The 20,577-nt window shown below is 45.6% G+C and overlaps 1 protein-coding gene across 5 annotated transcripts in view; it reads left to right on the plus strand.

Annotated features, from left to right (window-relative positions):
* The window catches only part of ADGRL3 (adhesion G protein-coupled receptor L3), a 437,224-nt gene extending 417,129 nt beyond the window's left edge, over window positions 1-20,095 (plus strand). For 2 of the 5 annotated variants that reach the window (XM_064510233.1, XM_064510234.1), the window contains 3 exons: window positions 40-168; window positions 3,481-3,498; window positions 5,741-8,569. In XM_064510233.1, the coding sequence (XP_064366303.1) occupies window positions 40-168; window positions 3,481-3,498; window positions 5,741-6,534 (941 nt within the window). In that variant the 3' untranslated portion in view covers window positions 6,535-8,569. Of the gene's footprint in view, window positions 1-39; window positions 169-3,480; window positions 3,499-5,740; window positions 8,570-17,783 lie in introns of those variants that run through there. The other 3 variants (XM_064510236.1, XM_064510237.1, XM_064510238.1) reach the window with 2 other exon arrangements.
* The last annotated feature ends 482 nt before the right edge of the window (window positions 20,096-20,577 follow it).

Consider the following 20,577-nt stretch of genomic DNA (forward strand, 5'->3'; position numbering starts at 1 on the left):
TTTGTTTTTTTTCTCTGTCTTTCTATCGGGCTGCTCCAGGAGCCATGGCTAATCATCTTATAACCAATGCTCTGCTTCGTCCTCATGGCACTAACAACCCTTATAATACATTGCTCGGGGAATCGGCCGTCTATAACAACCCTTCTGTCAGCATGTACAACGCACAAGGTGTGCTGGAGTTTCTCTCTATTTTTTCTAGTGAGAATTCCATTTTCTGTGGCTTATTTTGGCCCATTTCTTTCTTTTTTTCTTCCTTTTTTTTCCCCACCCCCACGCACACACACTTTGTTTTTTTGGAACTGGGCACAAAAACGATCCCCCCCCTTTCATTTCAGTACATTTTTCCATTTTCCGTAGGCTTTTCTCCATAAGCAATCAAATGCACTTTGAGAGACCATCATCAGTTCCACTCAAAGCATTCATAGTGGTTTTGATTTTGTTTTTTTTGGGGGGGGGAATCTCCTTGGTTTTCTATTGCTTTGGTCTTTTGTGTGTATTTTGTCAGCCGTATCCATTTCTCTCTTTGTTGTCAGCACGTTTTTCTTGTTAAATCATTCATTTCAGAACCAGGAATACCTCTGAAGGTAAGTGAAGCTACAATGGCCTTTGACACCAACACTACTCTGTGTTTGAAATGGCATGTAGAAATGTGCTCGGCAGCACACCAGCGTGTCTGCCACAGGTTGGGCAAGGAAAAAGCCAAGCAAGACAAAAATACCCTTGATCTCTAGGAATAAAATGGCATCTGAAGCAAGGAGCATAGGTTGGTTCCAAAGAGCTTAGAGGTTGTAAGAAATGTTTGGCCATTTGTGTTAATACATTTTACATGTACTATTATATAGCAAAAATGAGGGGAAAAATTGTAGGGAAACTAGAAGCTCTTGTCCTATCCTCCTTGCACTGATAAAGAGTACATAGCTAGAGCCAGTTGTACCTAATGGGCAGGCTCCAGCTACAGCAGTCAGTCTCTTGGGACCCAAACGCTGGTCTGTGCTCTGGTTGCACGAGTAGACCATGTTTGTTGACCAACGTCCCGACACTTTTGTTGTAGACAGACAGATCTGTTTAAGAGAGCCTGGAGGCACAGGTGGTGGCTGTGGAGCTCACTCAGCTCACAGCTGGTGGTGCCTGACACTTCCGCTTTATTTTGAGGGGGCTTGTTTGAAAGGCAGCCGAATCCTTACAAAACCACACCGCTTGCAGATGCACAGGTTTTGGGAAATGTCAGCGCTCTGCCAGCATTCCACTCCCCGTTAAGGTGGCCCTTTCCAGGAAAGGCAAACTTGTACCATGCATGCACCGCGTTGTTTACAGGAGAAATAGATACTGAACTGTGTCACAAGGGTATTTTCATTCAAACTGTAAGGAAAGCTTCTGTTTCTGACCTTTTTGCTATTCATAAATTTCCTAAACTATGCTAACTTTGTGCAATAAATTTGATTCCGCTAATGCTTTCTAAAAGGGGCGATGGCTAAGCGTGAAATGCTCTGAATGTTAAGAACTTGAGGATACCGCAAATGTCGAACCCAGCTTTTGGGCTTCTGTATAGTTTCCTGCATGATAATGCTGAGATTTCTTGATAGAGAAGTAACAAAGCAGTGAGATGATTACCTGTTAAATAGGGTGCCTTGTCTTTTAAAATTAACATATGCTTAAAAATGCAGTGGGGCTTTTCAATCCAGTGGCAGCAGGTAGTGCTGGGTCAGCGTTTGGCTTAAGATAAGTCCTCATTTTGAAGTCTGTGTGTCTCAACTGAACAAAGGTGATTCGGGCTGAAATGTGACCGAAAGAAAAGGTTTTACATGCATTTTAGTAATCTTGCATTCTTCTAATTTTTAACACCGGATTGTGGTAGAATTAGCTGAGCGAATAGCATGTTGTTCCACAAATAGTGGTGTGGATTTTAAACAGCTATTCCGTGCAACATGGCCAGGTGGATAACAGAGAAACCTGCCCTGGCTTCATCCCCTGGAGATTAAAAGAAATGGGACCAGCCCTGATGCCATTTAAGCCATTGGAGATTTGCCATTGACTTAAGAGGGAGCAGAATCAGACTCATTATTTTGTGGAGGCCGCAAGGTTATTAACGACCCTAGATGTGGTATAGCTATGGCTTTCCAAATCGGTTATTGTCCCTGAACGAGGATTTGCTGTGCCAACGGTGAATAACAGGAGATTCCCCTGCGGAAACTGAGGTTAGCAAAAATAATTGGTCCTAAAGGGCCTCGCAGGTTCTTTGGGATTTAAGGATGCCGCTCCAGCGGTCAGACTAAAGCAATAATAGTGCATTGTAAAAGTAGACGCTGTCCCCATCTCCGGGTGTGCCTTGCCCGGGCTTGGCAGGCGATGAGGACATGTTAGCTAACATCACCCAACTAACTCATCCTGCATTACTAAGGCTCTGATTTTTTTGCACCTTCATCTACCACCCTTCGGCGTATTGGCAGTGACGTGAGTTTCTTCAGCGGGCCACAGCGTAGAGGACTAAGGTTATGGTAGGTGAGAAGCCCGGCAGTCCAGCAAAACCCCACTGCCCCAGCCAAGCGCTCGCTCCTGGATGCGTGCTCGCTCGCTCGCTCTCTTGGACACCCGAGTTTCTCCAAAGTGCCTAACTGCTGTCGCAAAAGCTAATTTTAAGAGAAGAAGGAAATCACGTAACCAGCTCTGTTTAAACGACAGCGCGCCACAAACCAATGCGAAGTGGGAAGTTGAAAGTTAATGGCTCTCCATCTTCATCATTGGCTCTTCTTTTTTTTTTTTTTTTAACCCTTCCTTCTCAATAGCTTCATTTAGAGATGCCATTATTTGAGCTGCTGTTTTTCTCACCTTTGTTTGCAAAGCCCATGTAGTTTTCCATGTGCTTGGTTAAAGAGAGAAAGGAAAAGCAAGGCTTCTTTGCAAAAGTTTGCAAATGCCGGCAGCCCCGTGATGAGCAAATGCGTACTCTTACAAAGCACTGTTGCAAAGGATGGACGGCCAAACATTTTAGCAAGGAAATGGATTTCAATTTCAACTGCCAGGGGTTATTATAACTAACAGTAAGTAAAGCCATTCATTTTAAGACTATGGAAATGACACTGACAGTGCCTGTCTTTTGAAGCATGACCATTACCAGCTCTAGACTTTTCTAAATTTCCAGGCTTTCTTTCTTGATTTGTGTTGCACTCTGAACATTTTATAATGGCATTGGAAAAAGTTTTAAATGTGATTTTTTTAATAAAAATGTAGTCTATTTAATATTGTGCATAAAATAATTTTTCTATTTAATATTGTGCATAAAATAATTTTCTGTCTAAAATGTCAATATTCTTAACCTGAAATAAACCATGTAACAAATTCATGTATTCTGGGCAGTGGAAATTATTTCCGTTAACTCTCTTTTCTGCATATCATCAATTTGCTTTTTACTCATGTTTCTCCTACTGTCGCTGTAAGCTTACTTGTTGTTTTTTCTTTCCTTTTCTTCATGCTGTCGTTTAGAGCCCTACAGAGAGACAAGTATGGGAGTAAAGCTAAACATTGCATATCAAATGTAATTTTTTTTTAGTTCACTTTTATTGCATCACATATAGATGATGTAGTTAATAAAGGAAATTCATCTCACAGTTTTGAAATCCAAAGAATAAGAAGCATATGAATATACATGTGTATATATACGTGTATGCGTGTGTGTGTGTATATATATGTATGTGTACATATATATAGATAAGATTAGATGATGCTTTCTTTGTTTATTTCTCATTTTTGTGGTATCGTTTTCCCAAAGTAGTTTCTCATATAACTGTATGTATGAGTTTAAATCGTTTTTAAAGTTAGCTTTTTTATTTGCAAGGTCATAGCATTTTTATATGGCGTATTTCATTACTGAAACCACTCTGTTTTCAAGTGCAGTGCATCTTTTTTTTTTTTTTCAAAGTACCTACCAGCCTCCTTTTCTATGCATTGGCGGCAGAAATAGCGCTCAGCGCCCTGATGCATGTTACTCAACATGGTCATAAGACAGACCCTGTTGTACCCATCACTCATTGCATCCAGCCCTCTGAAAAAACTCACTTTTCATTTCGCCCCAAATATTGTGGCTCTTCTGGAGACCTTCCAACATGAAAATAAACAGCTTTGCTCTATGTCTGTGATGGCTATTTGGCGTTACACAAGGCTTCCTTGCTTGTTTGGAAACCCACGATGCCGCAAATGCCTCCTAAGCATCCAAAATGCAAAACATGGGAGACGTTTTCAGGGCGTTGTGCTCAAAAAGAGACCAAAGTCGGCAGCAGTGCATCCCACGCGCTGGCGCACTGCAAGCATGCGTCGCAGATATAGACCAAATCCTGTATTTTCAGAGGGTGCACTAGCAACGTACCAAGCATTTTCTCCACTGATAAAAGTGACCGTCAATCTTAAATTGTCAGCTAAGGGCTCCTCAATGCCAGCGCTGCCTGCATGGGGCTGTTTGCAACTTTAGAGGAGTGCCAGAAGTCCTTAGCTGAAAATTGGAGAATTTCATGCATTCTCATGTTTGTGCTCATTCTTAGGAGGCCAGTAATCCAAAAAAAACCCAAAAAACAAAAAAAACAAAACCAAGCATGGTGGTTTAACCTTCCCGAGGCCTGATTTTCTTCTCACTCACACACTCGTGCTGCATTGCTTTCAAAGCATTTCTCCGTGATCTTGTGAGTGAGTAAAGAATCAAGCCCCAGGCTGATGCTGACCATGTCAATACGCCTATGGAAATGCGAGTATGCAGCTAGTTAAAGTGTAACAGCCAGGCCAATTTGTTGCTAAAATCCAAAGGTCTCATTTCTGTGGCTGTATGTGTATATATTCCTTGTGCGAGCCAGGGGGCTGCATTTGCCAAAGGAGCAGGCGAGGTGGGAAGTGAGCAAGCTGGGAAGTGAGCCTCTGCCACTCCCCGCACGTCCCCAGGGTCTGCCCTACCATCACACTTACGGTACTTGCTGTATCTTCCATTGAACCATGTGCTTTAATGCCCAAAGTGAAGTGGAAGCTATTTTTAAAGGCTTTAGGAAAGCCACGCCACCCCGTATCAGCAATCTCCAGCATTGGCTGTATGACAAAATTCCCCTCTGGCCGGAATCGAGCAAATACTTCTGGCCATGCCCTCGTGCCAGCAGAGGTGTGGCATTGAGCGTAGCTCCAAAAAGGCACCTTGTGCTGCTGTCTCTCTTACAAAGATACAAGAGCCAATCCCCAAATCTTTCCCTTGGAGCTTACGCCCGTCCTCTGGTGGGCTCCAAAGCCGAAGGGCGAGTGGATTTGGTTTTCCCCTTCCAAACGAATAAGGATGCATCCCCAGATGCAGCGATGGGAGCGATTAATCCACTTGGCGAAGGCTTGTCCTCAGCTGGGGTGTATTGTCCGAATCCTGGGACTACAGGTAGGACAATTTGGACCAGCTCAGGCTCCCTTGCAGCTCCCCAAGGAATATATAGCGCAAATGCCACGAGCCTTTGGAAGCAACAATAGCAAGAGGAAGCCAGTGCGAGGAGCTGTTACTCCTTCTCGCCAGCCACCGCCACGCCAAGCGCAGTGCTTGCTGACAGTTTCCATTTTTCCCATTGGGATGGCATTAACCCCATTAGCTGGAGCGCTTGTTCCCAAATAAGAGCTGCCGCCCAATCTCACCGCCAGGCAGCAGCCCAGGCAGGGGGTTTTGAGCATGCCAGTGCCGCGTGAGTGTCCCGTGTGTACAAGTCACCCTCTCTTGTGTAATGTTTTTCAGAGGGGCTTCTGAACAATGCCAGGGATACAAGTGTCACGGATACTCTACCACTGAATGGTAGTCACGGCAACAGCTACAGCATCGCCAGCGGCGAGTACCTGAGCAACTGCGTGCAAATAATCGACCGCGGGTACAACCACACTGAGAACGCCCTCGAGAAGAAGATCCTGAAGGAACTCACCTCCAACTACATCCCCTCCTACCTGAATAACCACGAGCGCTCCAGCGAGCAGAGCCGCAACCTGATGAACAAGCTCGTCAACAGCGTTGGCGGCGAGGATGACGCCATTGTGCTGGACGACGCCACCTCCTTCACCCACGAGGAGAGCCTGGGCCTGGAGCTCATCCATGAGGAGTCGGACGCCCCACTGCTGCCACCCCGGGTGTACGCAGCAGAGAACCATCAGCCCCACATCTATGCCCGGCGGCGCATCCCACAGGACAACAGCGAGAGCTTTTTCCCCTTGCTGACCAACGAGCACACGGACGACCTCCAGTCGCCCAACAGGGATTCTCTGTACACCAGTATGCCCGCCCTGGCCGGCATGCCTGTGACAGAAAGCGTCACTGCCAGCACCCAGACCGATCCACCGGCAGCCAAAAGTGGTGACGCTGATGATGTTTACTACAAAAGCATGCCAAACCTGGGCTCCAGGAACCACGTCCATCAGCTCCACACGTACTACCAGCTCGGGCGAGGCAGCAGCGACGGTTTTATAGTCCCACCGAGCAAAGATGGGACTCCCCCGGACGGCCCTGTGAAAGGACCCGCTCACTTGGTCACTAGCCTATAGAGGACGAAGCGGCAGATGCGGCCAGCAGAAAGCCCCTCCGTAGTACTCGGTTTACTGTTCTGAGTTGAGGCGAGCAGTGGTAGTAGCGCGTGCGCTCCTCAATCTTCATGCTGTTCCCAAACAAGCAAAACTCTCGGACTTTTTTTACTGGAATTTTTAGGCCAGCCCGGAGAGACGAGTAACTGCTGATATCCCTCCCCACCCGACCCCTCTTTCCCCCCACCCGGCCCTCCCTCCCTTCAGACAGACTTCATTATGTTAATGAAAGCGCTATGACAGATAACGGCACACTTCGCGGCCTTCTCAAGTTACGCTGTGTTTGTTTAAAAAAAAAAAAAAAGAAAAAGAAAAAAATCCTTGATGCTGTGTTGCTCTTAATACCAAGGACCTGATTAAAAAAAAAAAAAAAAAAAGGCCAAAAACCGTGCGGTTGAAACTCGCGGCGATGGCGCACGGAGGTGGGAGCCAAGCCTGTTCCTGGCAAATGCGGGTCGCGCAGCGGGTTGGGGCCATGAACAGCATGGCAGGGGCAGCAAGCGAAGCGAATATCTCGTGAGCCAGAAGGGAATCCTAGGATTATATGCTGACCACATATTTTATGTTTTGCTGTATTAACTGATAAAAACTAATGGCAGAAAAAGGAAAGAAAAAAAAAAAGCCGAACAGTTTCTATGTAATGTACAGATACTAGCATTGCACATATAGTCTGCTTTCTGTTCCTCCAGAACTTGCGTCCCTGTTAATGTAGTGGAAAAAAAAAAAAAAAAAAAAGAACTTTTTCTGTTGTGCTGGTCTTGTAAGTTTGTCTACCAGTAGGGGCAAGGTTTTTCGTAACTCCTTTTTCATTTTATTTTATTTTTTTGTTTGCCTCTTCCTCTGCCCTCCCTCTTCCTCCCATCCTGGTAAAAAGTCTCAATGGGCAAAAAAAAAAACACAAAAAAAGGACCATCACTTTCTAAGGACTGTTTTTAGCAATGCAATCACAGCTTATTTTCGCGGAGTCTTTTATCTCCTCGCCGCATCTCTTCCTCCAGCGGGTATGTTGCCACCCAGACCTTTGCAGACTAGAGCAGGGGCAAGCTTTGTGTTTACAGCGCCCGAGTGGTCATGGTCACGATGCTGTGAAAAGCTGCTTTTGTGAGGGTTCCCTCGCCCAAGCCAGTGGGCCGCATCAAGAAGCCGTGAGGTCTCTCCTGTAGTCATAGTGGGGCTTCGGCATATGCCCCTGCAAAATCCCTGGAGGGCTGCAGGGCCTTCACGGCTTGGTCCAGTCCCCGGGTTAGGCACTTGTGCTGCCGTGGTTAAGAAGAAAATGGGTTGACTTGTAGTGTTCTTAAAAAAAAAAAAGAAAAATTTTGCAGTGATTAAGGAGGAAAAAAAAAGTAGTCTTCTGTTCGTTATTTTCCTAACAGGAAATTTATTTATTTGACAGGATTTTAAGTAACATAGGCTTTCCGGAGGTAAAACAGCAGCACGGATTATAATTTCTTTTTTTTTTCTTTTTTAATTTATGATCCATTTTGTACGGTCGCAAAGTCGAATGACCTCATTTACTAATATTTGTTGTAAAAGTGAAGCTTGTTTGCCAACCAATAAACAACTGATCACAATTTAGAAGATTATGTATGTACTGTACCATGGATATCTCTCTCTGTTCCTCTCCATTACTGTCTTCAGGACAAGTTTCCACTCCTTCAAGGCATGGGTGAGCAATGCCAAAGAAAGGAGGCTGAGCTGAGCAATTTAAGCACGACCATTAATGCAGCTACGGCTGACTAGGAATATCAGGTTAGCTGTGCTCGTTTAGGAGCGAGAACAACGGTGATGGACCTTGATTTGCAGGTTGTTCTAGGTCTGTTTTGTGCCTACCGTATGAACTAGCCTATGACACGCGGATGATTCAAGCGGAATATTTCCTGTGTCGTATCTTTTTGTCATTGTAACCATTTCTTTTTTTCTTACTTTGGTTCTTCTGAGATTAAAAAGCTGCTGGTAGCATGTCAAAGAGTAAAAGAAGTCCCCATTAGGCCTCCTCGGTCGTTGTTTGCTGTCTCTTTATTTTCTTGCTGGGGGCATCCAAAAAGCCTAAGGAGTCCTTGTCTGTGGCAGCCTCTTTGCCCTAGAAACCTCGTAGTCCTTCCTGAGCCACTGCTGTGAAGACGGTTGCTGATCCCCTGCCAGCGCTGGCACATCTCCTTTCTCTGGCTGGCCAAGCTATATTGCCCTCTGACCCACCCTCCAAAGTCCCAGTGAGCCAGGAGGTAACTTTCCTGCAGGCTTAATATAGAAAAGAAGTCAATGAAATAGAAGAGATTGACAGCAAAAAATAGCCACTTCCAGACTCGATACCCAGTGTCCAAACAACATAGATGTGAATTTTGCCCAAAGTCCCCCAAGCCTTGGCCTTTGCAAGTCTGATCCTGCCTTTCTGTAACGTGGGGGCAAAACTCCCACCAAGCTCAGTAAAAGGCAACGGGCTTTGAGCGGGCAGGTGATGCCTGTATTAGAAAATGTTTTCCCAGTGCTGGAGATTAAACGCACCAGGTGAGCAGTTTGGTGTTGTGGGTCCAGCTTTGTGCGGAGTTGTCCCTGGAGGCCACAGGGCCACTCATGAGAAGCAATGTGAGCAACAGGAGCTTTTAAGGGGGTGAGAAGGGCGAAAACACATGAAGGGCGATGGTTTCGGTGGCAGAGCCTGTGGTTCAAGTTGCCCAAACGGTTTCTGTAGCCAGGAGTTCAGCCTGAAATATGTTTTGGAGGAAACCTGATTTCTGCCCAAGCAGTGGCTGTGGCTGCACCCCGAGCCGGCATGGGATTTGAGCCCAGGGCAAGGAAACGTTTCATGTCAGTACCTTCCTCGAGGAAGCCTTTGGCCCCGTAGTGCGGGGCCGTCCATCTGTCCTGGTTGTGGTCTCCATCTTGAGACTGCTCCTCTGATGCCCTTAACTTGCTGCCTCCCAGTTCAGTGTATTTATTTTTAGTGTTGGCTGTGAGTGAGATGAGTGGCGCCCAGTAGATATGTGCAAAGTAGCGGTTTCAGATCCCCCATGACCATACCTCTTAGCGCATTAGTCAAATGGAGGCTGCCAATGCCTTCAAGTACTTGGAGGAACTATGTTGTGGAGAAAGTAAAAAGCCTGCTACTGTATGAGTTGCCTCAAATGTTTTTTCCAGGGATATGATGGAGTTAAACCCATGCAGAGGGTGAGATCCCCCATAACAAATATTTTCATAGCAAAATGGGAAGTGGGTGAGCCACACAGCATTTACCCGCATGCCTGAACCTCTGCAAGACCAAACTGGTGGCGGATTTGCTGTGGAATAACTGTCCTACCGAAAATCTGTGACCTCCTTTAGTCCAAGTGGTTGTTCTCTCCTAGCCTTTTCTATTCCTCTGCCCATGGATTTCTGGTTTCTCAGCAAATGTGCTTGTTTACCTCTTCTTTGAGCATCACTTTTCACTCGAGCTTCTCTCTTCCAGCCTACCATGTCTATGAGTGCTCTGATTGCAAAAAAATGCTGTTTATTTTCAAACTGATTATTTCCATCTCCATGCTGATCTCGCACCACAGGATTTCACTGATGGGGCTGCTTACAGATTTGGAAAAGGCTGAATCATAAAACAGAGGGGAAATAAATATTATTAATTACATTAATCCAAAAATGTTTTAAGACCGTCATTTAGGTTGGGGGGGGACGAAAAGGGGAAGAAGCGGGAAGGGAATTATTTTTGTCATTTTTCCCCTTAAAAACAGGCTGTTGTTGTGTCAGTTGAGTATGGGCATGTTGAACGCTTCTGCTTGTTGATCAGTTTATACGTGACTTGCAATGCAGTACTGGCTTCTGTGCAGACTACATGCAGAAATTGCAGAAATTCAACTCAAAGTTAAGTCCTTCGAGCCTAAAGTTTTCCTAGAGTGGGAGGGAAAACTACAAAACTTCTGGGGCAGTTCTCGATGCTGAGCAAAAGCAGACAGAGGTGAAAAATCAGTGTGTGTGGGGGCGGGGGGGGGAGGGGAACCCGCTGATTTAATGCAGGGGCAGTCACGACTGTGGTATTAAATCAGGATCTTTGGTGGGTGCACACAACTTTACAGGTTGGGTTGAAGGGTCCCAGCTGGATCTCCTTCCTTTCTAAAGCTTTATTTAAAAATGGAAAGGCTTGGTGTTAGCAGGAGAAAACCAAAGCTTCATCTTTCAGCCACAAAAAGCATCCCATTCCCAATGAAAAACACACAGAACAGAGGAAAAAAGGATGTCCCGGCTCCTACAAAAATGTCAGCAGCAGCAGCCGAGCATAGAATTCCCCTTTCTGAAGGCGAGGGCCCACCTTTTGGAGGAACCTTTTTATGTGGATATGTTCGAGCATGCTTTTTTTGGAAAGTCTTGCTTGGGCTGGAAGAGCTACTGAAGTGGAGGCAGCAACAGGTGCAGTCCAGCCAGCAAGTTTTGGAGAGCCACCAAGCTACTCTGCTCCGAAGTAGGGGGCCAGAAAGCAGCAGTTAATTAAGGTGGTCTGTGGGCATCTGAATTTAATAATACGGCCCTCATGTTGCAAAGATGCCTTCTGTACAGCATGCTAGAGGTGCCCTAGGTAACATGACGGGAACCTGCGTGGCATTTCCTGGCTGTAGTTGTAATTTCACAACCTTAAATCAGAGCTGTCGTGTTGGATGGGGAGGGCTGTGTTTTTGGGGGGTCCTCTCCCCCATGCTCACACAAACTCTTGGTCATCCAGTTTATAAAGAGCAGAATACCCTGCCGACTTCCACAGGCAACGGGAATAAAAGGAGAGCTAATCTTATTAAAGAATTGTCTTGGGAAATCCTAAAAGCCCGGGCTTGGTCATCTGTCACCCCCTAATATCCTCCTTCCATTTAAAAAGAGAAGGGACAAGTTCTTTATTTTTAGCTATCTGCTGCATTCAGCAAGACTCTATGCAAATTTTATTTAATGAATGTTTTAGAGTTTAAATAGTCTGCGTTCATGAACATTATATAACTGTCATGTAGTCGCAGGTTCTTCTATAATAGGCTTCAGCCCATCCTGCGGCACAAAACCAAAAGCAGATACAATCGGTGATTAATGCCGTGAGAGGCGACAGTGCCAGCTGCATTATTGGTGAGCATCTCCAGCAGGGTTATTAGCAGAGACACGCTGTGCTATAGCCCGGCGACGGATGAACTCCATGCTGCTCACTATCGATTGCAGAACCTGGCTTTTCCTTCAGGGCTTTTGGCTGGCAGGGAGGTAGGGAGGCAGCAAGGGGGCTTGGTAGTAGCAGTTTGTGCACGTTGGTGGTTGAAGCCAGAGCTGGATCTGGGCCGCCTTGTTTTCCGCAACATGATTTAATCCCAACCACCTTGGCGTGTGTTCTCGCTAATATACAAGGCAGAACTAAGGAAAAAAATGCAGCAAGTGCCCATGGAGAGCCTTGCTCAGTGCTGTGTTGTGGCATCCAGCATGCAGATCAGAGTAAAACCATAATGAACGCATTTAGCTCCAAGGGAAAGCTTGACTGAAGCACAGGGGACTAGTGCCTGCACAGTATGACCAGGACTTATTTTTCTGAAGCTGAAATATTAGTCTCTCCCCAGCAGAAAGTTGGCATATGCCCCACTTCCCACTTACTCTTTCACCTAACGAAATTTTGAAAAGTAAGGGGATGACCAAATAGCGATAGCGGCCCAGCTGCTGTGCCGGGAGAGGTGTCCTCAGCCACATGAGTGAGAACCGGCTGAGCTCGCCCCTTTTGCTGGTGGTTTGCACAAAATTTGGGGATGGCGCAGAGGGTGGGAAGGAAAAGGTACTTCCAGATGCTTACGAGCTCTTTGGCAAGCTTGGGAATGCGTGGATCATAAACCAAATAATACGTCTTCCTGCTCAAGAGAGAGGTTGTGTTTCATGCTGAAATATCTGAGATGAGCCAACATAGCCAGAATTTGGAAATCTCCCTTTTCCCAATGAGAAGAGCTATTTTCAGGTGCCTACTGTTTACCATATGCTGTACAACAGCCAAATGGTGATATTCTTACCCAGCAAAATGCCAACAAAATAACCAACAGTTTCCTACTTGCTGTCTTTTTGATTTCCTCTTCCTCCATGTGTATTCTTTTCTTATATTTCTACTCCTTAAATGCTCTGTACAATCACATGTTAAAACCCAAGCTAAAACCTCAATAAAAAAATATCAGCAAACACAGAGCAGTGAAACAGTGCATTTATTATGTGCTGGAAGCAAATGTTTGATGTTGTGACAGCGCTGCTTAAAACCCAAAACCACAGCTTAAAACTCACAAACATATCTGCAAAAACCTCCTCAGTTGGTATATATGGGAATATGGCCTTTAAAATCACTGATTCACAGTAGCTCGAGCCTGAAATCCAAGTCCCTTCAAAGAAGTAGTATGCCCAAAGACAAGAACCATCTGCTTCTGCTTTTGCAGGCAAATAGTCCCATGCGGGGGACAAGAGTGAAAACAGTGAGAACCTACAGCTTTGTTATCCCTTTTTTTCCCCTTTTTTTTGGTGTTTTTTTTTTCTTTTTTTGGCCTTAAAGCATAGAATATTTCTGGCTTCTCCGTGATGCCGTACATGCTGTTGTTCATATCAGCTCTCCGCGTCTGCAGGGGGCAGTGCATTATACGTAGGCCCGTGGCTTCAGAAAAGTGAAGGAGCATTACTCTGAACTTTACACGTACAGATGACCCAGTATCTAAGAATGCCAGTCGTAATCGACTGCATGTTATGTTACGACTTTGGAAAGGTTATTTCCAGCAGCAGGATGCTGTATGGGTAAATTATGGCTATAATAAAACTGTTTTCAGCCTGTCTCCTTCCACTTACCTGTGAGGCATCTAGTGCAGAATTGAATTTGGGGCTTCGTGGCAGGGAATCTGAATGCCTGCCTCCAAATGCAATAGAAACCTGCTCTGAAGACCTAGTGCTCCACTTAGGGCGAAGGCCTTGCCTTTCGGTGATTGCAGGCCTTCATTACCTCCACTGATGGATGCTTTTGTGGATGAGCATTGAAAGCAAAGTGGACAACATATCAATCAGCTGGGCCGAGTTTGTAGGAGATAAACAGGAAGGCTGGACATGCCGCTTAGGAAGCGGAAGCACATCATTGCTGGCAGCTGCTAAAACTTGCTTGCACAAAAGCTACAATAGGTGGAAGAGTGGGAGGGTGGGAAAATGGACTTTGCAGTGGAGCAGGATTAGAAGGAAAAGCCGCTTAACTGTGGATACTTCTGGCAGCGCTTTGTCCTTTGGCTGAAATGGGCCAAAGCCATTTTTTTCAGGCGCCTTCCATAGTCAGCTGGAGAAAAGCATGTGGCCATAGGAGATTAGCAGGAGTGTGATGGGCAGCCTGGAGGAGGGAATCACTGCTTTTGCCCCTCGACAGGGTGATGGGCCCCTTGTTGAGCACCAGTATGGTCCATGCCAATTGCAATCGATGTGGCTTGATGGCAGCACTAGCACAGTCGCTGCAGCACACCTTACCTCTTGCTTTGGTCTCCCTAGCCAAGTCCCCACTCCGCAGCGGGGCGTCCAATGCGTCTGTCCCCTCCATCCACGCTGGGGCCAGTGCACTGCAGAGCTTACAGTTTAGGCACTGGGCTGCTCATCGCTAGCTTTCTAAACTAGTAGGAACATGCAGACAGTGAATCTACTGCCATCCGAAGTGGATGGAGATGCCAAGTGTATTTCCTTTCTCCATTAAGCTTGTTAGCCCAGGTAAGATCCAAAATTCATGCCGCATCATGATTTATTGCTCCCAACTTCATTTTGCCAGACAAGCCCTGGCATTTCTCACCCTGTGTTATTACCCAGCTTTGCTATTAGCTTGTGTAGATGCCAGTCTCATTGGGAGCCACTGGTGTTGCACTGGGCTCTGACTGATAGCAAAAATGTACAGATATACAGGTACTAAATATAACCAGGTGCCTCTCAGGGCTTCTGCGCATCCTCTCTTAAAACACACCCACACCCACACCCCCACACCCACACACACACACTTTATGGTTTGCCACAAGGCAGGTTTCTCCTACTTGCTTTTTCCACCTTGCTGGAGCTGGGTGACATTTCTGCCACATCCAGAAAGTCAGTGGATGATATAATAGTCTCTCCTGCAAATGAATCATTTAACGCTGGCAATTTCCCTTTCTTCCCGTACTGCATATTATCTTTGTCTTCTGTTGCTCTAAAGAGTTTCAAAGTGACTGCACTGCTAATTGTGCTAACTGCTCAGGGATAAAAATTAAACCTATTACTCCAAAAGGCTCGAGGACATCCCCTTAACTTGCCTAAGAGGGGTATTTTCAGCTCAATTAATAATTCAGTTCAGCACCAGTAACTCAACAGGATGTTCAAGTAGCTCTCTAAGAACCCTCGCTTCTGATTTCCTGATACCTATCCTGAAATTAAATGGGCTCCAAATAAAAAGGCACGAACAGACGAACAGAAGGGCCCTTTCAAGGGGATGCTGAGTGTCATGAACCCTGTTCTCACCTGCAGAAGGAAGGAGTTCTGTGTTTAGTAACATGGAGCGCCCATGTGTTAAAGGAAATTTTTTTTTTCCTACTGCCACAGCATTAACAGTAGCCAGTACCTTTGGCTGCATGCCTGCTACCACTTTGCTATGAAAACCTGAAACATCCAGTTTCCTGGAAGTATTAATTTTTTTTTCAATGTGCTTTACCTCTTTCCTTTGAAATCTCATCTCGCTAAGCAAAAACCTCAGCTTTCAAAGTCAATCTTTCCCACACTAGCACTATAGGGAGGTTTTTCTATGGGGGGTTTCCCACCATGCGTGTCCATCCTTTTTAATCATCTGTCAAGCTTGGATAAGGAGCAATGGCACCCCTTCAGGTCTCAGGGAATCTACTGAGACTAAACTGGCCTTGGTTTTTAGGGCCAGTGCTCTATTTGCAGTGCAAGTGCTTGTTTAAGTAGTTAGCTTTGTAAAGCTTAAAGCAAGTGTATCTGAAAAAGCCAGTGGGGCCAGGAGTGGTCTTGAGCAAAATCATGTTCCCCAGAAGATAAAAGTGTGGCAGCCATGTTGTTTCCTTATCATGATTAGCAATGCAGTTTTACTCGAAATTATATAAAGCCACAAGGCTGGCCCAATGCATACATTTTTCCTACAGATTATACGTATACATAAAAGGACTCATTGCTTAAATGACTGAATGGCTGTTGCTATCAGCCAGAAAGTGTGCTCCATATTAAATAGGAGAGACTCCCCCCCCACCCCCACCCCACCAAGGTACACTGTGTGCCCGGGCATTTTTAGCTGCTGGCAGTTCACAGAGCCATAGCTAGCTTTGACGAGCCTTGTGCCATAATATACGCAAAGCAGCCTGCTGAGCTGGTGGCGGGGGAAGCTAAATGAGAAAAATGCATGCCAGGTTGAAAAAAAGAGGAGATGAGGAGCAATAGAAAGAAGAGATTCCCTCCTCTTCAGAAAGCCACCACCAGAACCACCAGAAAAAAAAAAAAGTTTTTTCTCTCCAACCCTCTTAGCTTCCTTAGCTCTTTCCCTCCAGATGAATATGTGGAGGCAACGTTTTTCCTTTCTGCCCACCGCTGTTTTGCAGCAGCAGGAAAACCCAGCCAACACAGGAGGACCGTAGCCCTCAGCAGCTCCTGCAGCAGCACCCACAAATCCACTTCCCACTACTGCTGGGTCCCAGAGCACAGAGGCTTTCCTCAACCCTTTTCCCCTGTATTTTGCAGGAAAAAAAAAATGCAGGGAGCAGGATCACTAGCATCTCTGGGTTGTCATCTGCTCTGCAGAGGTCACTTTTCTCTTGCTTTGCTGCCAAGGGTTGCTCACATTAGCATTAATCAGGAGCTAATCACTGAGGCTAAGCCAGGATAAAAAAAAAAAAAAAAATCACTTGAGCAAGATTGCGGATTATGTGGCAATGTCCACGGCAACTCGCGCTTGAGATTCCTCCTTGCTTTATTCCGAATGTATGCTGTAGGAGATGGAGTTAAATGATTTACACTTTAAAAATGGCCTCCGGACACATCTAATTCTTCTTGAACCTTTTTAGCCTATCTTAATCTCTCCTTGCATATTATTTGTGAAAAAACCTGCATGCATTCATTTTACCTGCAATACCACCTGATTCCCCATTCCCAACCCATATGCATAAAAGGAAGCATTTTCCTCTCAGGGTTGCAATTATTATAGAAACAGCTGTCAAGTAGAGCACTCAAAGAAAGTCTGTGAAGTACCCTTCAGATAATATATGATATCAAAACAAATCTGTTTACTCTGCAGTGATTTATACTGACTATTTATTAAAAGGTTAAAAAAAAATCACAAAAATGCAGTTTGCTCAAAGAGGAACTGCATTTGATTAGACTAGTAAGTGCTGCACCAGGAAGAGTTTCTTAGTCCAACAGGATGTGTTCCATGAGAGTAGGCACTAAAGTCATGTCTTCATGAAGAAAAATAAAGCGGTTTTCAAGAGCAGTAGGGGATATAGCTACACCTGATGGGGGTTATTGCGCCTGCTTGAAGCACTTGTACTTGGGACTGTCAGAGCAAAAAGTGGCTGGAAATGATCTAAATCACTAGGGACTTGGGGCAAAATACAACCTAGAGTGAGTATCTAACCACCTCTGAAGTCCCCCAGTGAGGGGTCGAAGTGCGCAGACCTTGAACAGGCCTACACAGAGGACTTGGGACTTACCTTCCCTACAGAGTTAACCTGAATTACAGCCTGAGCAGTGTCTTGTCTGACCATATCCCAAAACCCTCCTCTGAAGGGTGGAGGCACTTCCGGAGTGGGCCGATATATGCCAATGGGTGGCGCTCGACTCTTGGCTCTCCTTGCTCAACTGGGACTAACCTGTAGGAGCTCATAGCGAAGTGGATTGCTGCACAGGCTTTCACCCTTAGAGCGACAGGCATCAGTGGCCACTGTCATTAGTCCTCACACCACAGATGGCTCATGAGGGCACAGAAAATTACGTCCAACTAAATGGGTGGGAGGAGGTTGTTGATGGGTTGCTTTCTCATAGACATTATTTCACCTACTCTCAGCTGGTCTTCGCTTTCAAGGCAAACATAGACATCTAGTGCTTTGTTTGATTTGAAATGCCCATAAAGTATGCGTTGGCCGCTGTAAGAAAGTTCTCATTCAGCTCTCACATCTGACTGTTTCTGCAAGATGTGGGAGGCGAAGTGAAGTGCTGTCTTTGGGGTTTACTTGATCTTCCCTTGTTTTTTGCAGAAAGCGGAAGAGCACCCAAGCAGGAGCCAGTCTTTCGAAGGGTTACGATGGAAGACAGTGTCATCTAGTGCGCGGAAGGAAGCACCCGGCACTCCTAGGAGACTGCACCTGGCTCGCCTGCATATTCACTCCGAGTTAGCTTCCCTGTGCCTCGGTTTACCCATCTCTCAGTGGGATCATGCAATGGGACAGGCCAAAAGGCCTAAAAAACTTGTGTCACCGAAACACCTGACAATCCTCGGTTCCCCACAGAGTAGACAGCTCGGCTGAGAATTACTTCTAGAGAGGCCCTCTACTCCACACTGCCCCACCGCAGAGCCCAGAAGTAGGACAGCTCTCTGGGAAGTTGGTTTGTTGGTTGCTTCCTTTTTTTTTTTTTTTTAAGATGAGCATAATGGACTACACTCTTTAACCTTATGAGTGATTTTCATCTGCTCCAAATGTTGGCTTTGCAACTCACAAGCACTTCAAGATGTCTGAGTGTGCTCCAACCCCTTCCTGAACTCATAACTCTGTTAAAAGACTTTCAAACCAGGTTGTGTAAAGGAGACACTGCCACATCCGGGTCACTATTGTAAATACAGGCCTTTCTGTTAATAATGGAAGGAAGAAAGGGACTAAGAAAGATCCCTTATTCCAAAACAAGCTGAACTTGCCACCAGAATACTTTAGAACAAAACTGTCACTTGTAAATAGAAAATAGCACACACGTCTAACAACAACTTCTCTTGGAAAAAGCTTCTGGGGGAAAGCCCCTCAGATTTTATTGTAATATGTAAATAGAGATATTTTTTGGAAAAATGAGCCTTAGTATCCTGAAGATAATGATTCTCTGTCAGCTCAGTTGGGGATATATATAGCTGAATCCCTGATGTGGACCTTCAGTTGGCTTTGACGGTTGACGTTCACGTCACTGTTTTTGTAGCCGAGCTTCACCGCAGTGATGTTTGGCCAGCCTGCAGCAGTCACTTTGGACTATGGAAGCGACATCTAAACGATGACTGACTTATCCAGCAGAGGACTCAACAGATATTTCTCTTTCGTTTCTTTTACCAGGAGGGACTTGCTGGGGCGATGTTCTCAGCTGGTGTAAATACCCCGTGGAGCTACATCACGGGAGGACCTAGGCTGTTCGGTGCAGATGTGGGGGTGGGATGGGCAGAAATCACTGATGGAAGGAAGGCATTCCCATCAGTGCGGTTCCCCCAGGGCTTTTAGCATTAATTAAAAAAGAAAAGGAAAAAAAAAAGCCCTCAAACCCTGAAGACTTGTTAACGGTATTCGGCCAACTGTTTGGCTGGGTAAATGGAAGCACTTATAGACATCTGTGTTAGTGCCAGCCAGCATCTGTATGTGCAGCCCTGCCCCTTGTGTGCGTGCAAATGCGTGTGCAAGGAAGACAACACATTTGTAAGCCCTCCGCATGCCTGCGTGGATGCGGATGAGCCAGCATGAGTTCCCATATCCATATAGCTGTGTGTGGGAGAGAAAAAGAGAGGAACTAGATGTGTATGGCATACTCACCCCCTATATGGATTCATATAGCAGAGGGAAATCACATACCAGATTAAAAAAGAAAAGAAAAGAAAAGAAAGACATGTAAAAATGACCTAGAATAACTTTTTCTAGACATAAAAGTATCTCTTTGGTCTGGCATTTTGGAATGAATCAGGGCTAACGTGAGTGCCATTACAAAGCAAAATAACATGACATAAAACAACCGTTTCTAGATACAGTAGGTACAGAGAAACCTTTTGCACATATTAAGCATAATATTTGGGGCAAAACCCCTATACTTGTGGGGAAAGGACAGTGGGTAATCAACACAAAGTGGAAACTGCCTCAAAGCACTCAGAGCTTTTGGCATCTGGAGTGGTAATTCGCCTGCAGTGGGCTGACGTGAACTGCAGGGATCACATTTTCCTCCTGACTACTTGAATACCTCCTCTTTCATCCATCTCGGTGGGGAAACCATTGCCATTAAATCCTAAAAACCACCATTGCCAAGCTTATTTATTTATTTATTAAACACAGGGGCTGTCAGTGGAAGCACTAGGTCACAGGAAAGCAGAAATTCCCTGTTTTTTTTTTCATTAGAGCCCTCACTATTTGTTTCTCTCCTTGGACAATCCTATCATACTGCACCTTAAACCTTTGCCATTATGTCTAGAAGAGTTACTCTTTTGAGGCATTTACAACCTGTTCAATGTCTCTTACTTCAACCTCAAAGAGTCTGACCCCTGGTAACCAACAGTGACTGTTGTAAAGATGAGGAAAAACCCACCGAGTCCTAATAAAAATGATGACTCTTGTCCACTGCCTTTGTATTGATTGCACACAGGTTATGCGTTGAGGTTGATGCACTGATTGAGCGCTCTTTTGAGGAGACCCCACCACCACCCTCCACCCTTACGTGGCTTTAGCAATCATGAGCATCCCAGCAGCTCAAGCTGGCCCACATGGGCGTGCTAATTGAATGGGCCCATGGGACATGGTAGGTGGACATCCACCAAGACACATGTCCAAAAAGGGCCTCGTGACTCACCTGACATTTTCACCCACCCAGCCCCAATGCCTTGATGCTGCCATTGCATCAGCAGCCTGCAACAGGGTGCCATGGGGCAGCTATAGATCTGGTAGTAGTGGCTGGACCCATGTTTTCCATGCAAATGGTGTTCATTCGGGCCCTTCTTCCATGATATGAGGCCACCATGTACACACACGCGCACACACACACACACACACACATTTTTATTTATACATATATATATATATAGCTGCTGCTCTGGTTTGC

The sequence above is a fragment of the Dromaius novaehollandiae genome, chromosome 4 (genome assembly GCF_036370855.1).
Source record: "Dromaius novaehollandiae isolate bDroNov1 chromosome 4, bDroNov1.hap1, whole genome shotgun sequence".
NCBI lineage: Eukaryota > Metazoa > Chordata > Aves > Casuariiformes > Dromaiidae > Dromaius > Dromaius novaehollandiae.